The 21,618-nt window shown below is 42.8% G+C and overlaps 1 protein-coding gene across 17 annotated transcripts in view; it reads right to left on the bottom strand.

Annotated features, from left to right (window-relative positions):
• The window catches only part of DNM3 (dynamin 3), a 563,024-nt gene extending 542,590 nt beyond the window's left edge, over window positions 1–20,434 (bottom strand). For 4 of the 17 annotated variants that reach the window (XM_072733024.1, XM_026001289.2, XM_072733025.1 and 1 more), the window contains exon 1: window positions 1,169–1,526. In XM_072733024.1, the coding sequence (XP_072589125.1) occupies window positions 1,169–1,329 (161 nt within the window). In that variant the 5' untranslated portion in view covers window positions 1,330–1,526. Of the gene's footprint in view, window positions 1–1,168; window positions 1,527–20,119 lie in introns of those variants that run through there. The other 13 variants (XM_072733022.1, XM_026001285.2, XM_072733023.1 and 10 more) reach the window with 7 other exon arrangements.
• Window positions 20,435–21,618: the final 1,184 nt, after the last annotated feature.

Below are 21,618 nucleotides of genomic sequence, written 5' to 3'. Positions count from 1 at the left end.
ACAGGACCCTATGGAATCTCCAGTCACTTAACTAGCCAAGTAAAAGGAGTAAAGTACAATCTGGATTGTCCCCTCTCCGGCCCGCTGCCTCAGGGCTGCACATTTCTACCTGCTTTACTCTAGGAAGCAGATTTCAGCCTTCGTAACGCTCTCAAACGGGCTTTTCTTGGCAAATGTCTGCGCTCCTCAGGCGAGGCCGCGAAGGTAACTTAATCCCTGGCGAACTGCTCAGGGGAAGCAACGCTGATTCCCAATTCAAAAATTAATCCTTTAAGCTCCTTCTGTGCGAAGAGCCACGCTGAAATCCGTAACTACACCTGAGACCCCTCATTTTCTCTCGGAGCCCCGCAGGACAGAGGCGGCCCCGGGAACGCAAGCGGCTGCGGGGGAGGGGGCGCAGGGAGCGTGCGAGGAAGATGCTGGTCAATTCCGAGAGGATGCAGGGATGACACGGCATCTGGGCAGCCCGGGGCACGCTCCCCCCTCGCCCCGAGCCTGGGGCTCCGAAGAGGTGCCCACGCGGACACACACCACCTTTTATTCTTCGAGTCCCCGGGAGGAGAATGGTGGGGAAGCGTGGCTGGATAAAGCCTTCAGCACAACAAACGGCTCCTTTCTCCTCGCACCCCGCCTCCCCGGCGAGGGGCTGAGGGCGACCGTCTCCAACAGGAGACAGCTGAGCGCAGCCGAGACCCGCGGCGAGGAGGACGGCGGCTCCGCGGGGGGCGGGGGCCGGGGGCCGGGGGGGGGGCGGGGGCGCCCGGAGCCTCGGGGAGGCTGGCAGGAAACGGAGGGGGATGTGGAGCCGGGAAAACCGCAGACGGGGACTGGGAAGCTCCCGGGCGCGCTCCGCATCCAGGCTGCCCGAGGCCGGCGCGCCGGGCGGACCCCCCTCCCCTGACTCCCCGACCGGAGGACGGAGAGGAAATGGCTTTGTATCGCAGGATGAAAGGCAGACAGGGGGGCCACCAGCCGGGGGGGGGCGGGGCGGAGGGGCGGCGGACGGAGGATGCCCGGGGCCGGGACGACCCCGCCCGCCCCACGGACGCCGCCGCTCTGCCCTCCATTCGGCCGCGGCCCCCGGTCCGCCCGGGCTCCCGCCGGCCCCGCACGCTCCAGCCGCCCCTGGCGGGGTCCCCGCCCCGCCCCCCGCGCCCTGCGCGCTCACCTGCCCACGAAGTTCTCGAGCACCGAGCTCTTGCCCGCGCTCTGGCCGCCCACCACGGCGATCTGCGGCAGCTCCAGCAGGCAGCTCTGTCCCAGCGCCGAGAAGGCGTCCTGCAGACGGTTCACCAGCGGGATCAGCTCCTCCATCTCCCGGTTCCCCATCGTGCCAGCGTCGCCGGCTGCCGCCGGTCCCCGCTCTCCTCTGCGACCTGGCGGGGGAGCCGGGGCCGCCCTGGCCGCCCTGGCCGCGCCTGCCGAGCTGGGTGCTGTCAGCGGCTTCCAGCGCAGACGTCGGATCCCGCCGCCCGCCAGCCGCTCGGCTCCTGACAGCTAACGGCCCGCAGCGCGCCTGCGCGGGCGAGAGGGGGCGTGGCCTGGCTCCTCGCCGCCCCATCCGCGCCCCTCCTGGCTGCAATTCGGCGGGAGGGTTCCCGACCGGACACCTCGGGCCGGCGCGCACGCACTGCCTCCCAGCTGCGGCCAGATGCCACGACCTCGGTCTCCTGCTACCAAGGCTCAGAGGCACAGTTGCAGCGCCTGGTCCGGGAATCAGCGGCAGCTACAAAGCCAAAGACCAGTGGAAAGACCTACTGATAAGAACTCAGCCTTGTCGCCAGCAGTAGCTTCAGTACCTCCGTCGCCGCCGGAGTCACTTCCTAAAAGCAAATCTCATGTTCTCACGCCCTACTTTCAGAACCCACCTCTTCTCAGGGTGGCTGGCCCGTGGGGTCTAAATTCTTCCATCTGATATCCATTTCAGGACCTGGGTAGCCTGACCCTACCTAATTACTCAACTCGGACAATTCCATCTCCCAGCTGTCGAAGCTAAGGCGAAGCCCGTCGTGCTGACCCCGCATGGCTCCCTCTCTTCAGTCACCACACTCATGTCCTTTAAGACTCCTCATGCCGGGGAACCCTGGGTGGCGCAGCGGTTTGGCGCCTGCCTTTGGCCCAGGGCGTGATCCTGGAGACCCTGGATCGAATCCCACGTCGGGCTCCCGGTGCATGGAGCCTGCTTCTCTCTCTGCCTCTCTCTCTCTCTCTCTCTGTCTGTGTGTGACTATCATAAATAAATAAAAATTTAAAAAAAAAAAGACTCCTCATGCCGTTTCTCCTGCCCATCTAACTCCTCCTATGGGGTCTATCAAAGAGCGTGTACTCTGCACATATTCTGTTAAATTTAGCGAATTGAGACGTGCCTGTGCGTCGAGTCCTATGCCTGCAATGGAGACACAAAGATAAATGGTCATGCTTGCTCAGCCTCCTTAGACTGTTCCACTTTACAAAGAGATATCCATGCTTTCCAGGATTTAATTCATGGGCCTTTTCTTGTCTCACACTTTATACTCTGCCTGAGGATTTTTGCCATGGCTTTGATTCTGCATAATGACTAGCGACTACAGGAATCTAAATTGCTAGCCCACGTCTCTCTCTCCTTTACCGTAGACTGTACTCAAAACTGGCCCTGGACCTCACTACCCGAATGTCCCACAAGTACCTCTGACTTAACTTACTCAAAACAGCTCATCTTTTCTAATCTCAGCATTTAATCCTATAAAGTCTCATTTATTTATTTATTTGTTTGTTTATTTATTTATTTTTATTTACTTATGATAGTCACACACACAGAGAGAGAGAGGCAGAGACACAGGCAGAGGGAGAAGCAGGCTCCATGCACCAGGAGCCCGACGTGGGATTCGATCCCCGGTCTCCAGGATCGCGCCCTGGGCCAAAGGCAGGCGCCAAACCGCTGCGCCACCCAGGGATCCCTATAAAGTCTCCTTTAACCCTAAAAGACTTGTATAAAAATGTCCTAACAACCAAAACACTAAGAATAACCCAAATGTCCATCAAAAGATGAACGAAAGAGCAAATTTGGACATACTTCTAAACAACAAAAAGGAGGGAATGTCTGATACAGCAGTAACATAGTTGAATCTCAGATACGTTATATTGAATGAAAGGCGTCAAAGAGTACATATTACGTGCTTCCATTTATACAAAGTTGTACAATAGGCAAAATTATCTACCATGATAGAAATCAGAGTACTAGATGCCTTTGAGGGGTAGGGATTGACTGCAGGAGGCACCAGAGATCTTTGTAAAGTGATAGAAATGTTCTATATCTTGATTTGGATATGAGTATATATTCATGGATGCATCGAACTAAACATTTAAGATCTGTGCGTTTCACTGTAAATTGTATCTCAACTTTTTTAAAAAGCAAAAGAGAAAGACAAAGCTGAATGCACCATCTCCTCCACTGAAGTGTATCCCTTGTAGGATATCTGCCCAACATGCCTTTTCATGGAATCACCCCTCCATCCACCACCTGGTTGTAGCCAGAGTAATCATGAAGATAGAAGGGCATGAAGAGCAACTAACCGTGCCCTCCAGTGTCAACAAGAGGCCTGCCCAGTCCCAATCCAGAATCTGGAAGTCATTCTACTCCTTTTCTCTTTCTCTCCCTCATCCCTTACATCAGGTTGGATCCCAGATTATGCCCATTCTAACTCCCTAATACCCACCTCATCCTCTTCATCTTTACTGCCAGTACCTCATTTATAACTATCATTTGTTAACCACCCTCTTCCCATATACATGTACCCTAAATAGATTTCCATTATTGCATTTGGCACATTGCATTGAATCTCTGATTTACAAGTCTCTTCTTCCACTAATGTGAAAGAATAATGTCTCCCTACCAACAATGTCCATATTTAAATCTCCAGAAGCTGTGAATATGTTACCTGACATGGTAAATGGAACTTTGCAGATGTGATTAAACTAAGGAGCTTGCGATACGGAGATTATGGTGAATTATCTGAATGGGCCCAGACTAATCATACGGATCCTGAAGAACAGAGAGTCTTACCTGGCTGTTTCAGAAGGAGATGTGACTACAGTAGAGTGGTCACTGAGATGCAATTTTGCCTGCTTTAAGATGGAGAAAGGGGAGCCAGAAGCCAAGAATTGTTGGCTGCCTCTAGAAGCTGGAAAAGTCAAAGAAACAGATTCTGCCTAGAGCCTGCAAAAGGAACACAGCTCTCCTGACACCTTGATTTTACCTCAGTGAGATATGTATCAGACTTCTAACCTATAGAGCTGTAAGTAATACATTTGTGTTGCTTTAAGCCACTAAGTTTGTGGTAATTCATTACAGCAGCTATAGAAAACAAATACAAGTAATGATAAACTCTTTGCAGGCAAGATCCATCTTTGTGATTCTCAATGCCTAGCACAGTGCTTAGCACCTAAGGACACCATAGTCAATGGGGGATAGACATAAACAAATTATCACAGCATGGTGTAATAAGTGTCCCAGCGGTGATATGGACTGAACTATGTGTCTCCTCAAAATTGATATGCTGAGGCCCTAATCCTCAGTGTGGCTGTACTTAGGATGAGGTTAAATGAGGGTGGAGCACTGATCCAGTAGGACTAGTGTCCTTACAGAGGCTTGCTCTATCTCTGCCATCTGGGGACACAGTGAGAAGCCAGCCATCTGCAAGCCAGGAAGAGAGTCCTCACCAGGAATCGAATCAGTTAGCACCTCAATGTTGAACTTCCTAGCCTCCAGAATTTTGAGGAAATAAACTTCTGTTGGTTAAGCCACCCAGGCTATGGTATTTTGTTATGGCAGCCTGAGCAGACTCAGACACCACATTTGCTTAAAGAAAAAAAAGGAAAACAAGAAGGGAATCAGGGAGTAACAATTCTCTCTTGAAGCCTTGATGAGATATCCTGCACTGTGCTACGTGCTGTGAGGAATACAAAAAACTCAGAAGCACTAGCCCTTTCCCTGAGTATCTGGCATTCTAATATAAAAGACCATGTGACCATGCAGTAGACAGAGAATGTATAATCATTATATAAATTTGAATTTCATGTGCACTGAAGCAATGTATGTCATCTCTATTCTCCAGAACTTAGTTCAAATCAATCCCACCCACCTACTTCAAGAAACTAACCTGAACTACTTTCGCTAACTGGTTTCCTTCTTTACTTCCCATTTCCAGAATCAGTTCTGCAATAACATGGAACCAGGAGAAATTTAATACTCACACTCCACACCCTTTTCGCATAAATTCATCTGTATAAAACAAATAGTGAAGAAAACAAAAACAAAGGGGAAAATCTGAGGGGGAATTTTTGACACAAAGACAACCTACACCTTTGAGGGTGGGTGTAAAGCTGAAAGGGGAGCCAGGTTAGCCGCCCCTGCTTCTTGTTTGCATCACACAATCACCTTAGCCTTGGTCCAGCACCAAGTGAAGAATGCCAATTCCAGCTTTCTTAACTATCGCACTGGTTCCCACCTTCCTAATGAGGCAGAAGATTCCTAAAGGTTAAGCCATTTTCAGGTGTGGCTCTCTATCTAAGAAGTTAATTTTTTATGAACACATCAGAACTATTACTGAAATAAGTATTTTCCTTCAGGGTCATTTTGAGAAGCAATAAGCCGGTGGCAATAATGCTGCATTTCACACAGTATCATTGGAACTCCTCCTTTGAAATTAATAAACCTTATCCAAAAACTCAGACTCAGTATTCCACAGTCACACATCATTTCAGATGAACAGAATATTATCCTACCACATTCATAGGTTTAGTACCAAATGACTTTTGGCTAATTCTAAGAATTAAATATATATGTATCTTAAATACACATATATTTTTTAAAATATGCTGTAGGCTGAAAGCAAACTCTAAGGAGTTAGAGAGTGCTGAGTGGTTAAAACATCTCTGAAAAAAATATTTAACCTCTCAAAGAAGAGCCCACACTTGAATATATGATTGAGGAATTCCTGGTTTTTAAAAAATCAGCCACATTACTGCAGAGCCACATCTCGTATATCTCCCACAGTGCCTAGCTCAGTAATCGATAAATATTTATGAAGCATCTGAACCAAAACTTTAAGCATTTGTCATGTCATCCTTTGTGAGTGCCACTAGGTAAATTATAGTATTACTCTGCATACAATTGAGGGCCTGTTCAAGCCCTACAGTCCTTTCTCCAAAGGTTATCACTTAGACAGATTTTAGATCATCCTGCAAATCAGTTTGTCTGCAGACATCTTTTGAGTTCTATTAAAGCCAGTGAAGTCCAATATAGACACACAGACTTTCATCTGTAGTTGTACTAGACTTTCCATCATAGTTGGCACTTATGTCTCTCCAGGCTTCTCTCCTTCAGTCAAGAGCAGGGGTCAGAAAGTAAAGACTCCCAATTTTATTGCCTGTATTTTTCCTTAGCTGTCATCAGGAAGCAAAATAACTCTGGAGGAACCACTCCAGGCTCCTACCCTTATCACTTCTGTCAATTTGAGATCTGACAGATGGAATCTCACCAGTTGTCCCCATGGAAGCATGGCTGAATCTACACACCTGCCAGGCAGAAAATACCAATCAGCAAGCTTAAGGTGTTAAAACAGAAGGGTTAGGAAGCACTCTCTACATCACTTAAGTCGATTTAGCAGCCAGTTTGTGCCTCCTATCAAGTAGATATAGCTGTGTTCTGCTATAAGCATAATCTATACAAACCAAAGTAGAACAGAAATCACATAATTCCTTTTAAAAGGAGGGCCCCCTAGTGCTTTTTAATTCTCATTTGTTGAATAATGAATCCTATACACACAGAGATATACAGGGATAATTCTATATTAATTGTACATTATATATAATTTTATATTATCATTAATAATACAGTAGTATTTTAGGTATATAGGTAAGCTATAATGGCCATTTAAAATATGCTTATGACAATTTTTCACTGACACAAAGCAATGCTATGAATAAAATATTAAATGAAAAATGCAGGATATAAAATTATATATATAGTATTTTCATATCTGCATGGTGGACTATCTAGAGGAAAAAAAATAGAAAGAAATGTGCCTAAAAATTTAATGTTAGTCTCCATGAGAAAGTATTGGAAATTTTTATTGTCCTCTTCTCTTTTTTCTCTCAAATTTTCTACAACGAATATGTATTACTCTTACAATTTAAAAGTGAATAAAAATGCCATTTGGCTGAACCATGAGTGGTTCATACCAGTGGTTCATACATACATACCAGCTTGTCAACAGCAAAAATGTTGTGTAATACAAGGTTATGATAACATGGCAAATAGAAGCAGGAGAGTCCACAAGCTCCTTGACCCCCAAGCCTTTGCCACTCACTGGCAGCTAATAACTGGCAAGGGATAACTAAGATTTTTAAATGGGAAACATTTCTTTCTGACCCAAACAGCAGAAATGTTATCATCCCAGACCACTACAGTCACTGGAACTATCATTAGCCAAGGACATCCAATTGTAGACTAGCCGAAACCATAGGAAGGTAGGTACATATGCTGGATTTTGTTTGCTTAAACCATATGCAGTAATCTATGGCATCAATAAGCCAGACCTAAAAGATTGCATCCTGTATGAATACATTTATACGGCATTCGAGAGAAACCAGAACTAATCTGTGATGACAGAAAGCAGTCTGGGCTGAGGGTGGGGACAGGGGATTGACTGCAAGGGGGCATGTGGAATCTCTATCTTGACTGTGCTGGTGGTTATGTGGTTGTAGATGTTTGCCAAAACTCATTGAACTGTAAACTTGAAATGGCACATTTTGTCTTATGTAAATTATACTGCAATAAAAATAACCTATGGCATTTATGACACATACCTATATAACATGTAATGGTGTACTCTGTGTACCACAGAGTCTAATAGACTCTGGATAACCTTAGTAATGGCCAGCCATAATCATGCTGTGTTTTGAGAGGACAAAAATTAAATATACCTACTCCCTAAGAAGTTTGCAATGACTCCAAAATTCTGCCAATATATAGTCATTCTTTCGGGATCTCTGAGTGTTATGTTGACAGGAAAACATCACTTACAGAAAGGAAAGAAACACCTTAAGCCACTAAAAACTATCTCTTAGAGAGGATTATATTCCAGCAATGGAATTATATTCCCCCTCAGAAAGGGGGTGTGGGACAAGAGCAGAATGGGTCCCATAAACATACTAGAGTCAGAGTGTCCTAGGACGCTCACTTTCCCCATTTCACATGGTCTCCTCTCTTTCATTTTTTTAAAAAGATTTATTTATTTATTTGTTTGTTTGTTTGTTTGTTTGTTTGATAGAGCAAGAGAGCACAAGCGAGGGGAGCAGCAGAGGGAGAGGGAGAAGTACACTCCCACTGAGCAGGGAGTCTGACATGGGGCTCAATCCAGAACTCAGGATCATGACCAGAAGGCAGACACTTAACCAACTGAGCCACTCAGATACCCCTCCTCTCTTTCATTTTACAGGAGAAATGTGAACCTTCATCCCCTGAGCATAGAGGTCAAACTGAACCCCAGTTCTTTTGCTCCTTCATCTTTGGCCAAAGATCATGGCACTGACAACACTGACAGTTATTGATACTGCTTCATACCCACAAACCATTTTCATGTCACAGCTACTTTTGAAGTAACAACTAACAGACACCAATAACATCTGCCTTTCACAATTAAGAAAACTGAGAGAAATCAAAGAGGTTAGGTGACTTGGCCAATGTCACCCAGTTATATTACGAGAGACACTCTCCCTGATACATACACTTCTGTGTACCATACTTGCAGTCCCACAAGGAGACCTTGAACCTTCGTAATACATAGTACCTACATTTGCCAAATCTATATTGAGACTGGAAAATGCATGGTAAATCACTGTTTGTGAAAAAGAGCAGGTTTTATCTTTACATAAATTATTTCAGTTGTCATGATATAGAGTCAGCAGATTGTGATTCAAATTTCTTTTTTTTAAAGATTGATTGATTGATTGATTGATTTATGATAGACATAGAGAGAAGAGAGGCAGAGACACAGGAGGAGGGAGAAGCAGGCTCCATGCTGGGAGCCCGACGTGGGACTCGATCCCGGGACTCCAGGATCGCACCCTGGGCCAAAGGCAGGCGCTAAACCGCTGAGCCACCCAGGGATTCCCAGCATTCAAATTTCTACCGGCTGTGTGATTCACCTTCCTAGCCCATAATTTCATCTGTAAAATGGGTGCAGTAATGTCTGTTCTTCCTAATTCGTAGAACTATTGTGCAATCAAATAATGAACACTAAAATATTCTATAAACTGCATGTCATCAAAAGACTATTAAATGTTTTATTTATAATTATCCAAATCTACCCAGGGACTGTAAATATATTAATTACAAAAAGGATTTTCTTAACTATAATTTTTACATGATTTGTGTGATAAATATGTAATAAAAAATACTTTCAAGTATCTTACTATTCATGTATCTCATCAATTTTAGGATTCCTTCATCTGGTAAATTAGAATTGTGGAAGAGTCCACTTGTACGAAGAGCCCAGAAATAAACAGAAAGTGTAGTTGAAAGTAACAGTTCAGGGCACCCAGGTGGCTCAGTTGGTTAAGCACATGCCTTCAGCTCAGGTCATGATCCCAGGGTCTCCTGGGATTGAGTCCCATGCCGTTGGCCTCCCCGCTGGCCTGCTTCCCTCTCTTCCTCTGCCTGCTGCTCTGCCTGCTTATGCTCTCTCTCTCTCTCTCTCAAATAAATAAATAAAATCTTTTTTTTAAAAAAAAAAGAAAGTAACCGTTCACTAGGAATCAAGCATGACAAAGTAATAGAAAGCAAGATAAGTTTTCACAGATAAGCACAAGTAAGAACATCCAGAAAGCAATGAGTTAAGAGTAGGCAAAAATGGGCTGAGATTGACTTTGATGAAGAAATTACAATGAAGCTTAATTCCTTTACAACTAGCGTTGTTCTTTGTGTACAGTTTGAAAAGAACTTAGAATAAAGGTAGCCGATGACACAAGGATAATTTCCAGATTCTCTGGCAAAATTATGCAAAGGAACATGGTATCTCTGGAGCCAAGAATCTCCAAAAATGCCCACTCCCTGCAGGGTCCTCTTTAGACTTTCCTCAGTGACTGCTCCAGTAGAAATCTCACTCCTATCTGTGCCCTTACCTGCTAACCCTGCCCCTGACTAGCATCCTCACCTGCCTTGAAAACTATTTGTAGATAGAAGAGTTAGTCCTTTAACAAGACTGTCAAAAAGGCAACTCATTGTGAAAAGTCAATACTCCAAGGTCTTATAGATAAATGGTCAAACCTGAAGACCCTTGATTTTACCGCCATATCACTATTCCATCCACCCATCACTCTATTTGATAAAATGGTTTCATTGCTTCCCTACATGACCTTCCAAATCTTTTCCTTTTAGACTAGCCTGAGGATGTTATTTTATTTCTGTTTTTCTTCCATCCCCGCATAAATTATTTTAGGAGGGTAAATGCTGGCAGGTATGTGCTGAGAGAATAGAAAGAGAAAATTCACAGAAAAGGTAACAGGCAGGTTCAACCCCAACTCCCTTTTATGCCATTTATTTATTTTTTTATTGGTGAAAACTGCCAAACACCTTATTGCTGAAGACCTACGTTCTGAAAAATAGAAATTCAGCTGCAAAGACTGAACTGTAACTCTAATGTATAATGACTCTGAATCCATTAGGGCATGCTCTACTTATATCCTGCTGCACAATAGGAATTATTCACACACACACACCCTCACAAAGCTGAGAGTCCCCTTCAGGGCATTGACATCTGCAAAACAATAGCTCCACCAAGGAGGCCATGATAAAAATTATGTTTTCTTTGTTATTTTTTTTCTTAGATTTTGTTTATTTAAAAGAGAGAGACAAAGATAGCAAATGAAAGCATGAATGAGAAGAGGGAGAAGCAGGCTCACTGCAGAGCAGGGAGCCGGACACAGGGCTCGATCTAGGACTCTGAGATCATGACTTGAGCTGAAGGCAGATGCTTAACCAATTGAGTCACCCAGGTGTCCCCTGGCTGGGGACAATTAGTTTTCTATGAATGTGCACATGTTTCAGATGAGCCATTTATCAGCTATCCTAATAAAAATTCATTTTCTTGTTTTCTTTTTCTTTTTAAAAACAATTTTCAGCAGTGGCTGTTTTGAGAAGGTATCAGGTTGAAATGCTGGTGCTGCCTGACACAAATCCCTCATAATCCAAAGGGGCTGGACACCGCAATTAGAAAGAAGTTTCTTGTTCACGCATCTATTATGCGATTGAGATGGCCTCTTCACAATTTTTCTGCCCTACCCAGATGTCTCGATCCAAATAGAATGAGAAAATCAAGCCTCTTGTTAGGTGGTCAGTTAGAGGTATCTGACGGTTAGTTACGTCTAAGCTTGCAGCGTTGGCTGAGGGCTCCGTGGTTATGCTCTGTGGTTATCTGCTTCTCCTCTCTGTTCCAGGAGCCAGATCCATTTTAGACAGATGAGAACTAGGACACACGACCAGCTGCACACAGAGCCCCAGTTTGTGGAAAAGTCAGTCAGAGGCAGGGGAGGGTAGGGAAGAATAAAGTGTACCTCACATACGGGGCCTTCATGATTTTCATGGGCTGGAAATCTTCTCTGGCTCCATCCCTTCATTCCTGCAACACCTCCACCTTGTGCCCTTTGCTCCCCTTACTTTATTAGCAATAAATCCTCTTCGATCCTCACCTTTTCTCCAAAGTTACTATACAGCAATCTGGTAACCTAGTTCTCCCCTGAGGAACCTGTTTCTACTGGAGTCATCACAAAGGGTAGCTGTCAGCTCTCTCATGCCTCCTGAATCCTAGGACTAAAAGTTCAGAGTGGGGTAGGTTTACTCAGTGCTCCTCATGGCTGCTTTGAAGCCATTCCTTCTCTAAAATTTTCCAGCTTTGGATCTAGATCATTCAACTCTTGTCACTCCTGCTTCTCCTTTCTGGAAACATCTGCCAACCTCTTGTTCATTCTCCTTGGGTTTCAAAGATGTTAGTTCATGACTCACTCTAACAACATACTTGTCTTAATTCTTTGTGATTTCCATTCCATGTTGGTGATACCTCCAACACTGTCCTTGCTCTTCCATCCTCTCCCCTCCCATGATTGTTATCTTTCACCCTATCTCAGCCTACCTCCCCAAGTCAGTCCTTAGTTCCTGCCAGGACCACAGTCTACAACCACCCATAATCTCCACACAAAATAGCCCCCACTCAGACCTCCATCCACTGTCTTTCCAGATCACTCTCTCTAGTGTCCACCTGCAATAATTCATCAGCCTCACTAGGACTTATAATCAATTAACTCTACCATCTCACCTCCTTCACGTCCTCACTTCCCTCATTTCATTTAGATGGCATGATGGCATGATCTATCATTATAAGCACTCCCTTGAACACACCCTCTACTCCCACTTCTCCCTCAATTTATCATACTCAGCATAACCCAGCCCTGGGAAAATCCAACTTTCCTCCTAGTCTGTGCCTGCACCCAAGAAGCTGAACATAGATAGGAAGAAAAGAAACACTACCATGTTGACAGGAACTACTTTAAGTTAATAATCCTGAACTTCAAATAGACCTGGTAATACCAGTGCCTTCCCGTAGTCCATTCACTCTTATATTCTCCTAGATGACAATTTCATACTTTCTCTTCTCTCCTCAGACCTCCATGTCTCTTCCCTCATCCTCATTCTCAAATGGTGAATTGTATTCTATTTCACTAAGAAAATAGTAACAGTCAGAAAAGAAATTCCACTAGCTCCCATTATCTCAAATGCCAACATACCAGCTTCTAGATCATATACTCTGCCTTCCCTAGTGTTTCTATAGAACTTCTAAGACAGGATCTCTACATATGCACTAAATTCTACTCTCTTCTTTACTTGATTATAGCAGTTCTCTCTTCTTAACTACATTATTAACTTTTCCCTCTCTACAGGATTATCCCATCTACGTATAAACATGCTCTCTTCCCCTTAGCACTTGAACCTATTATTTTCTTCTGACCTATCTCAGCTAGTTGAAAATCCATACTTGCATTTGCTCAAACCAAAAAACATGGTCATTCTTGACTTCTCTCTTTCTCTTACACCATACATTCAGTCCATCAAGAAATCCTACTGGCTCTATCTATCTTCAAAATATATCTAGAATCTAGCAGATTCTGAAAATCTCTGCTGTTAAACAGTGATCTAAGCCACCTCTGTCCTAGATTATTACAGTGGTTTCCTATCTGGCCTCCCTACTTCCATCCTTACCCTCCTACTAACTCTTCCTAATATAGAAGCCAAAGTTATCCTTTTAAACATAAGTTCCATCATGTCACCTCTTTACTCAAAAGCTCTGCACTGGTTTCCAATCTTAATCAGACTAAAAGACTCAGAAGACCCTTCATTACTAATCCTCCCCTCCAACTCCCCATCCTGCTTTTACTTTGCTTTTTTCTCCAGCTCCTTCCTGCAGACTTCTTTGTTGTTTCTTGAAAATAACCAACAAATTCCTCTATAGGCACTTTTTCATCTGTTCTTCCCCTCTGCTTGAAACACTTATTCTCTCACCTTCTTTATAAGTCTACGCTCAAATGTTACTTTCTCGGGAGCTCTTTACCTGACTATCCCACTTAAAATTGCACCCTCTTAGGGCACTGGTGGGCTCAGTCAGTAAAGCATGTGACTCTTGATCACTGGGTCGTGAGTTCAAGCCCCACATTAGGCATAGAACTCACTTGAAAACAAAATTGCATCCCCTCACAGACAATTTCTATTCTCCTCCCCTCTTTTATTTTTCTCCACAGCATTTATCATCTTCTAATATTCTATAAAATTACATTTTTAATTTGTTTGCCTATTATACACACACACACACACTCACACACACACCTGAAAATAAGCTCCATGAAGAAAGGGATTTATCTATTTTGCTCATGGTTATAAACACAGTGCCTAGTAGAGCACGTAGTGCATATTACATGCTTAAATATTTGTTGAATGATTTTAACAACATAACTAGGTGTTCTATATGATTTTGTACCTATCCATGTGTGCAAGTCCAGTAGTATTGTAAGTTTCTTGATGGTCAGAATCATGTCATCTACTTTCCTGACTTTCTTCCACAGCACAAATCATGGCTTCCACCAGATGGACTTCCACATTAAATCCCTATTCAACTGCACTGCATTATAAATATTATCCTGATCAGTCAAGTCCTCCCCAAATTCCTGACTTTGGGAACCTAAGAGAGGTGTTATTTTAAGCTACTAAGTTTCAGAGTCACTTACACACAGCAAAAGCCTATGGGGGTACTTGTAGAACATTGTATTTGGAAGTTATAAATACTTCCTACCTTATTAAGTTAGCTATCTAATGCTAAGTTTTCTCCCTATCTAGTAATTTAGTTACCAATAAAAATGACTTAACCCACTGACATATTTATTGGGTAAGGAAATTACTTACATAACAAAAATAATAGATCACAAAATGCATAATAGCTCAAATACAGTAAAAAAAAAAAAAATTGGTTTGTATAGTACAGAAGAGTAAACAAGTTAATGCAGTTGTCTTCCTCCATGCAATCAGTCTAATAGAAGTTCTGCCAACTTCAAAATACGGCTTTTATATAATTTTTTTAAATGTTATTTATTTGGGAGAGAGCACAAGCAGGGGGAGGGGCAGAGGGAATGGGAGAAGCCTGATGCTAGACTCGATCCCAGGACTCCAGGATCATGACCAGAGTGTAAGGCAGACATTTAATCTACTGGGCCACCAGGTGCCCCTTCAACATGCAGCTTTTAAAGTCACCCCAGAAATTGTCTCCATTCTAGCCAACCACAAGGGAAAAGGACATACAGGAGCATACATAGAAAGTTCTTATGGGCCAGTCCTAGAAATGACACATCATTTGCACAAATATTCCACTGGTAAAACTGAGTCACACTGGGAAATGTAATCTAGCCAAGTGCCCAGGAAGTACAGTTGCCAGATTTAGGGGGAAAAAACAAAATCAAAAACAAAAAACCAGACCATTCTGTATTTATCTACAATCCTCCCAGAAATAAGAAGAGAACATTTCTGTTGAACAGATAATATCCAAATAGGGAGGAATAAGAATTCATTATATATTCTTAATATGTCCCCATCCTATGATGGCATCTATCTCTGAATAATCAAGACCAGTTTCCAACAACTCAAAATCCATGTTTTTGCAGATTGCAGTTGAGGACCTGATATTTTTCCATCCAAAGCAGATTCATCCAATGACTATTTTCTGACCTAATTTATTTATCTGGCAAAATGACCTTAAATGTTGCTAACAAAGGATGGAAGATGGCAAACAAGAGACAACAGATTTCAGAAACTTTCTCATGACCCTCCACCTGAAGACTATCAACTCTCCTTTGCTGTCTTCTCTCCCTTCCAAAATAATCATTTTGACATACCTTTATCCATAGGAAAAACAATTATTCTGACAATTTTCATCCAGAAAGGTATTGTTTATCTACAAGGGGCCTCCAGCTAGGACCCTACTGACAAGGTAATTCAGGGAATGCTGAGGGTGGTTGACAGAATGAGAAGAATATTATTATTCTTAAGAGTGGGATGAAATTTTTTTTATAGATTCAGTCTCAGCTCTCAATTGAAAACATTCTAGAATTTTCCCCATATTTGGAGGCATTTAGAGATAGGAGTAAGAAAAAAAAATATCAGCAAGAAAAACCTAATCAGAGCCTGGTCAGACATGACCTCAATACCCAGCCCAATACCAGATCAGTTGAGGATGTGGCACTGCATTACTTAGTTTCTTATCTCTTCTCAACTTAAGAATTCCAGAGAGCTAACCTACTTATCAAAAAAGGTAGTGCACAATATGGTTTCTATTTTCATATCATTTTCCACATTTCTCTATTTTAATGTAGATCTATTTTTGCAACTAACAAACCCTAACTGTGATATGAGACTATTCTGAGGACACTCAGTCTTCTCTTTCTCTAATTGGAGGCACATTACCCTGTCCATTTGCCTCAAGAAGTTGGCATAAAAAGGGCCACTAATGGCCTTAATGAAAGAGAAATTCAGTCCAAGCCAGGTATATCAAAATGGATGGTTCACCTGGGAAGATCCTCACAACATCACCACGATTTCACTTGTGGGTTTCTTCTTGGAGTTCCCAAGAGCCCTGACAACACTGGTAGGAGTTCATCATCATCCCCCACATTAGAACAAGTGGGAAATGAAGCATAGTGGGATTTTTAAATAGTACATGAGAGAGAAGTCTTGTCAAAGGTCAAAGGTCACTCAGCAATAAAGTTAGTATTGAATCTCAAGAGTTTTGGCTGCTCCATTTTAAGAAATACTCAAGCCCATGAAGTGAGGGTAACAAATCACAAAGTGATTTGTTATTTGTCTCATTTGCTTTTCTAGGACATATTTTTTAAGGATAGATTTTAAAATAAAACTTCAGACCCAAAAAAGAAAATCAATGCTATTAGTAGTATAGTTTTAATAAATATTGCTTCTGAAAAAGTTCATCTATTTCCATATCCACACCATTGCCCAAGAGTGTTTCTTAGGCTCTATTAGCAAATAATAGTCTATTCCACATGACTCGAAGAGAGTTAAATCTACATGGGAGAATTTGCCATCTAAATCACACTACAGATCCACTCAAGGGCAGAAATTTAGCTATAGGGGCACCTGGGTGGTTTAGTCAGTTAAGCATTTGCCTTTGGGGCAGATTATGATCTCAGGGTCCTGGGATCGATTGGATCAGGCTCCCCTCTCTGTGGGAGGCCTTCTCTTTCTCTCCCTCTGCCTGCTGCTCCCCCTGCTTGTGCCCTCTGTCTCTTTTTCTGTCAAATAAATAAATTTTTTTGAAAAAGAAAAGTTTAGCTACAGGATATTTTCATTGAATTTAAATTCAATAGGGAATGAAAAATGCCCAGGATCATTGGTTACCAGGGAAACACAAATCAAAATTACAGTGAGATAACACTGCACACAAACTGCGATAGGTAATATTTTTTAAATGACAAATAAGTGTTGGCAAAGATGTGGAGAAACTGGCACCCTCACATACTTGCTGGTGGGAATATAAAATTGTGCTGTTGCTCTAGAAAACAGCTTGGTGTTTCCTCAATGGGTTCGATGTAGAATTACCACATTACCCAGTAAGCAATCCCACTTGGTATTCCAAAAAACCTGGCACACAAAGTTCATAGCAACAATATTCACAATAGCCAGAAGGTGGAAACAACCCAAACTCCCATTGCCTGATGAAATGATAAACAAAATGTGATATATACACAAACGCTGAGATATTACTCAGCCATAAAAAGGAATGAGGTACTGATACATACTGTAACATGGATGAGTCTTGAAAACATTGTGCTAAGTGAAAAAAGCTAGACATAGAAGGCCACATATTGTATGATTCCATTTACATGAAATATAGAGAATAGATATATCCATAGAGACAAAACCCAGGTTGGCAGTTACCAGGAACTAAGCAGAGGGAGGAAATGGGCAATGACGGCTTAACTGGTATAGGATGTCCCTTTGGGTTAATGAAGTATCCTGGAACTAGAGAAAGGTGACAGTTACCCAATACAGTGAATGTACTAAATACCACTGAACTGTACACTTTATTTTTTTAAGATTTTATTTATTTATTTGAGAGAGAAAGAGAACGAGCAGTGTGGAAGGGCAGAGGGAGAGAGAGAGAGAGAAGCAGACTTGTTCCTGGGCAGGGAGTGTGACTCCAGGCTGGATCCCAGGACCAGGAGATCATAACCTGAGCTGAAAGCAGATGCTTAATTGACTGAGCCACCCAGGCAACCTGAATTGTACGCTTGAAGGTGATTAATTCTATCTCATGTGAATTTTACCTCAATAAAAAAATGTGAGGAAAAAATGCAATAGGGAGGGTGCACCTAGGTATTTATACATACACCCCATCAGTCCACAGACCTTGACTGGACTTGGCATTCTGCATTTTAGGTTGAGGTGTGGCTCAAGTGTTGTTTGGTCATCAGAAGCCTGACTTCAACTTTGTGCACCCATAGCCTTGAGCCTAGAGGAGAACAGGATTGAAACAAGCCTTCTCTGTGACCCTCAGGCTTCAGAGCAGGTGATGTTCTCTTCTGCAGGAAGTTGATAATAGGTGCAAGCTGTGCTTTTTATCCATAGCCTTCAGCCTGTTTCAAGAGCTCCTACCAGTTAAAGACTCCTTTCAAAGCCCAAGAAGCCTTGGCATTGCTCCAGGGCTCTCTTTTCTGGGCTACCCCCATGGGCTTAGAGCCAGTGATTTCTGCATCCACAGCAGTGTTTCTGAACAGTCCCACACCCGTATCACTTTCACTGATATTTGCCCAAAAAAGTTTGGACGATGTTACCTTATCATTTCCTTTCATTGTCACACTCTGAGTCCTTGACTATTAACATTTATACAACAGTATTTGAGTGCTAAACACTGTTTTTAAACTTTGCAATAACTGACGACTATTTGGGGGAGATTATCACCACCCTTACTCATCTCTTTCTACTGAGCCCCAGAAGCAAAGGATCAGAGAAACATGTCTGGCATGTCATAGGCTCTTAATAAATGAAACATCTTCCAGAAAGCAGTCATTTTCTGTCTGGAAATTTCTAAGACTGCAGTCTATGCACACACTAATCTTATGCAAATCACTTATCAAAAAGCATATGCTAAACTCATTCACTGGGACTCATCTTTTGTGTGCAGTGGTATTTCCAACACCCTCAGAAGAATTCTCAAAAAGACCATACCACTCAAGGGGGCACTCTTATCATGGGTATTCTCTTCTCTCACTTAATGTGGTAGCACAAATACTGTATGCTTTTTACGGATTTATTTAACATTTCCTGAGGACCTTCAGAGTACCATGCCCGGCTAAATTAGAGATAAAAAGAAGAAACAAAGATATAAGTTCAAAGAACTCAAATAGTTCAACCTCTATTTGAAAAGGTCTATTCCTAGACTTGGAAGAAAAATAACACACACACACACAAAAAAAAACCCTCAAGAGGTCAGTAGCCTGGCTCCTCAAGTCTGTTTCCATCTCAGACTCCTTCCTTCTGAAAAACTTTTCTGATGGTCTCTGTCCAACTCTAATCATCCCTGAGTGATTGCCTCATTTGCATATGAGACTGCATTACCTTGTGTGTGTGTGTTTGTACTTCGATATCTTCACATCTTTCTATACAGTTCATATATACATCTATGAGTATACACATACCTTCTTTCTTTCCAATTCTATTACAAGCTTTTCAAAGAGTAGTGGCTATGCTCTCTATCACCTTTTTTTATATAGCCCACCTACCTTTGCTCCCATGCTCATCCTCAGCATCAGATATGAGTGATATACCTAGTACAGTATCAGAAGGGCTAGTGAACTAAGTGAGAAATAAGGGATTTACCCTGGTCACATGCCATTGTAGTTCCCTCCTCCTTGAAAAGTAGGCACTATTCATCAAGTTCAAAGTTCACAAAGCCCTTTATGACTTTTCAAAACCTTCTACCTATAATATCTCATCCCAGTCTCACAACAATGTAGAGTGATTTCCCCATTTTATGATGAATGAAACTAAGAATCAGAGAAGAGATGAACTTGACTAGTTAGCAAGTTGTGCTACAAGTTTTCTGTTTGCCTCCAGATCCAATCTCTGCTCTTTCCACTCTACCTTTTCCCCAGGAGGCAATGTCTATGGCTGGCATCAACCACTCCTTTGCTCTCTGCCTTCCAGTTGGATTTGGCCAGTGGAAGGATTAAGAAGGGCAGGAAAAAGGAGAATGAGGTCAGGTATTTACTCCTCTAGCTCCCTTCCTGTGGGTTAACTCTAATTCGACTGTGATCCTTAAATAATTCGACAGCTCTTCTCAGGCAACCTCCACATACTTCTACTTTCTCCCACCCCAGTAACCACTCTTGCCTCTGCTTGTTCAACCGAGTAATGGGTCCCCATTCTGGCTTTCCTGGGCGCTCTACACCATCCCTCGTTGTTTCTCTGAACCCACCCACACCTTTGTAAAGAGTCTCTTCAATTGCCCAGTGTAGATGTGCCACCTACCTTGCTAAGATCCTGAATAGTGTATATTAGTCCTCTTCACACCGTCTAATTCTTGCTTAACTCTTTGGTGTCCCAATCTAAACACTTGCTCATTGCATTATTACCAAATTGGAGGCAAGAGCATTGTAACATCACATTGGGCAGCCCCAGCCTGTTACACTTCAAGACCTTCCAGGAATGCAAATCCTCCCAAATCAAGCCTGCTCGCTCTGCTGGTGAGATCTGGAGCACAACAGTCTGTACCTGCAGACAGCTGGAGCTTGCTCTCAGTAAACAAGTCAGACCCAGCTGCTGGGACGTTAGTGGAGGCAAGACAATGACTCATCAGAGAAGCTGCAGTCACTTGACCCCCTGTGACTCACACACATTTTGTTGTCAACAGGGTGCTGAGCTGGATAAAAGCTGAATAAACCAATGCTCTGTCTCAGCCAGGTTCCTGGCAATCAACGAGTTAAAGGGCACTAGACTATTCATCTATTTGGTCCTATCCTCAAATATTCTCTCCTACAGTCTCCTACAGAGGGACATCCTCCAATGTCCCTCTGTCATCCCACTTCTTTCTACCTCACCCACAAAAAAAAGCATATTGCTAAAAATGAAGCAGATAGAGGTACACAAAGGCTGCACTTCTGAGATAAGGACACGGCCACCAGCCAACACTGCACTTTGCCTTAATCATTTCATGATGCACAGTATCTATGACTCCAAAGCCTCATTTCTCTTGTCTTCCAATTCTAGCTTTAGCAAAGAACTCAATTTGAGAGGCAAGAACCTGGCTTCTAATGCAGTCTCTTCCCCAGTTTCTCTCTTAGCTGAGATTCTTCCAGGTTTTGTAAGTTTAAGACTTGTACCATTGGCCTGGCCTTGCAAAAATTTTGGTATAATAGCTAGGTATCATGTTGAGCAATAGCATGCTCAATGAAACAACATCGAGTAATTACTAGGTGTCAAGTATTATGCCGAGGCCTTTGCTTTGGTTATCCCATTCAGCTGTCCTAGTAATCATCTGAGATTGTGTGTGTGTGTGTGTGTGTGTGTGCACACTTCACTTTACAAGTGAAGACAGGCTCACATTTAAGTGATTTAGCTAAGGTCACATAGTTACTGGCAAAAAAGGAAATTCAGCCAACATCTACCGGTTCCTCAGTTGCATATGCCTAACCATTTTCCTGCTTCTGTGTACATTTAATCATTTAGTTTTCAAAATTCAGAGTTCTTCACCTCCATACAAAAATTCTCAAGGGAAGGCAAGATATACCTTGTTATTATTTTGGTCAATTAAGTTTAGCACTCATTTATTGAGCAGCTACTCTGCACCAGCAACTTTGCAAGGTACCAGGGCACAAGGGTAGAAAGTACAGTCTCTGCTTTTCAAGAGCTCACAATTTAATTAGAGGAACTTCTGAATTTTTTTTAAGGCTCTTGGTTTTTTTCTGGCCTTGGTATTACAGAAGAGTGAATTTTTGCCTTTGTTTGTGTCAATCTCAGAGCTAAGGGAT

Source organism: Vulpes vulpes, chromosome 13 (assembly GCF_048418805.1).
Source record: "Vulpes vulpes isolate BD-2025 chromosome 13, VulVul3, whole genome shotgun sequence".
Taxonomy (NCBI): Eukaryota; Metazoa; Chordata; class Mammalia; order Carnivora; family Canidae; genus Vulpes; species Vulpes vulpes.
Note: the sequence above shows the minus strand (reverse complement) of the source record. Positions and strands in the feature narration are given on the sequence as shown.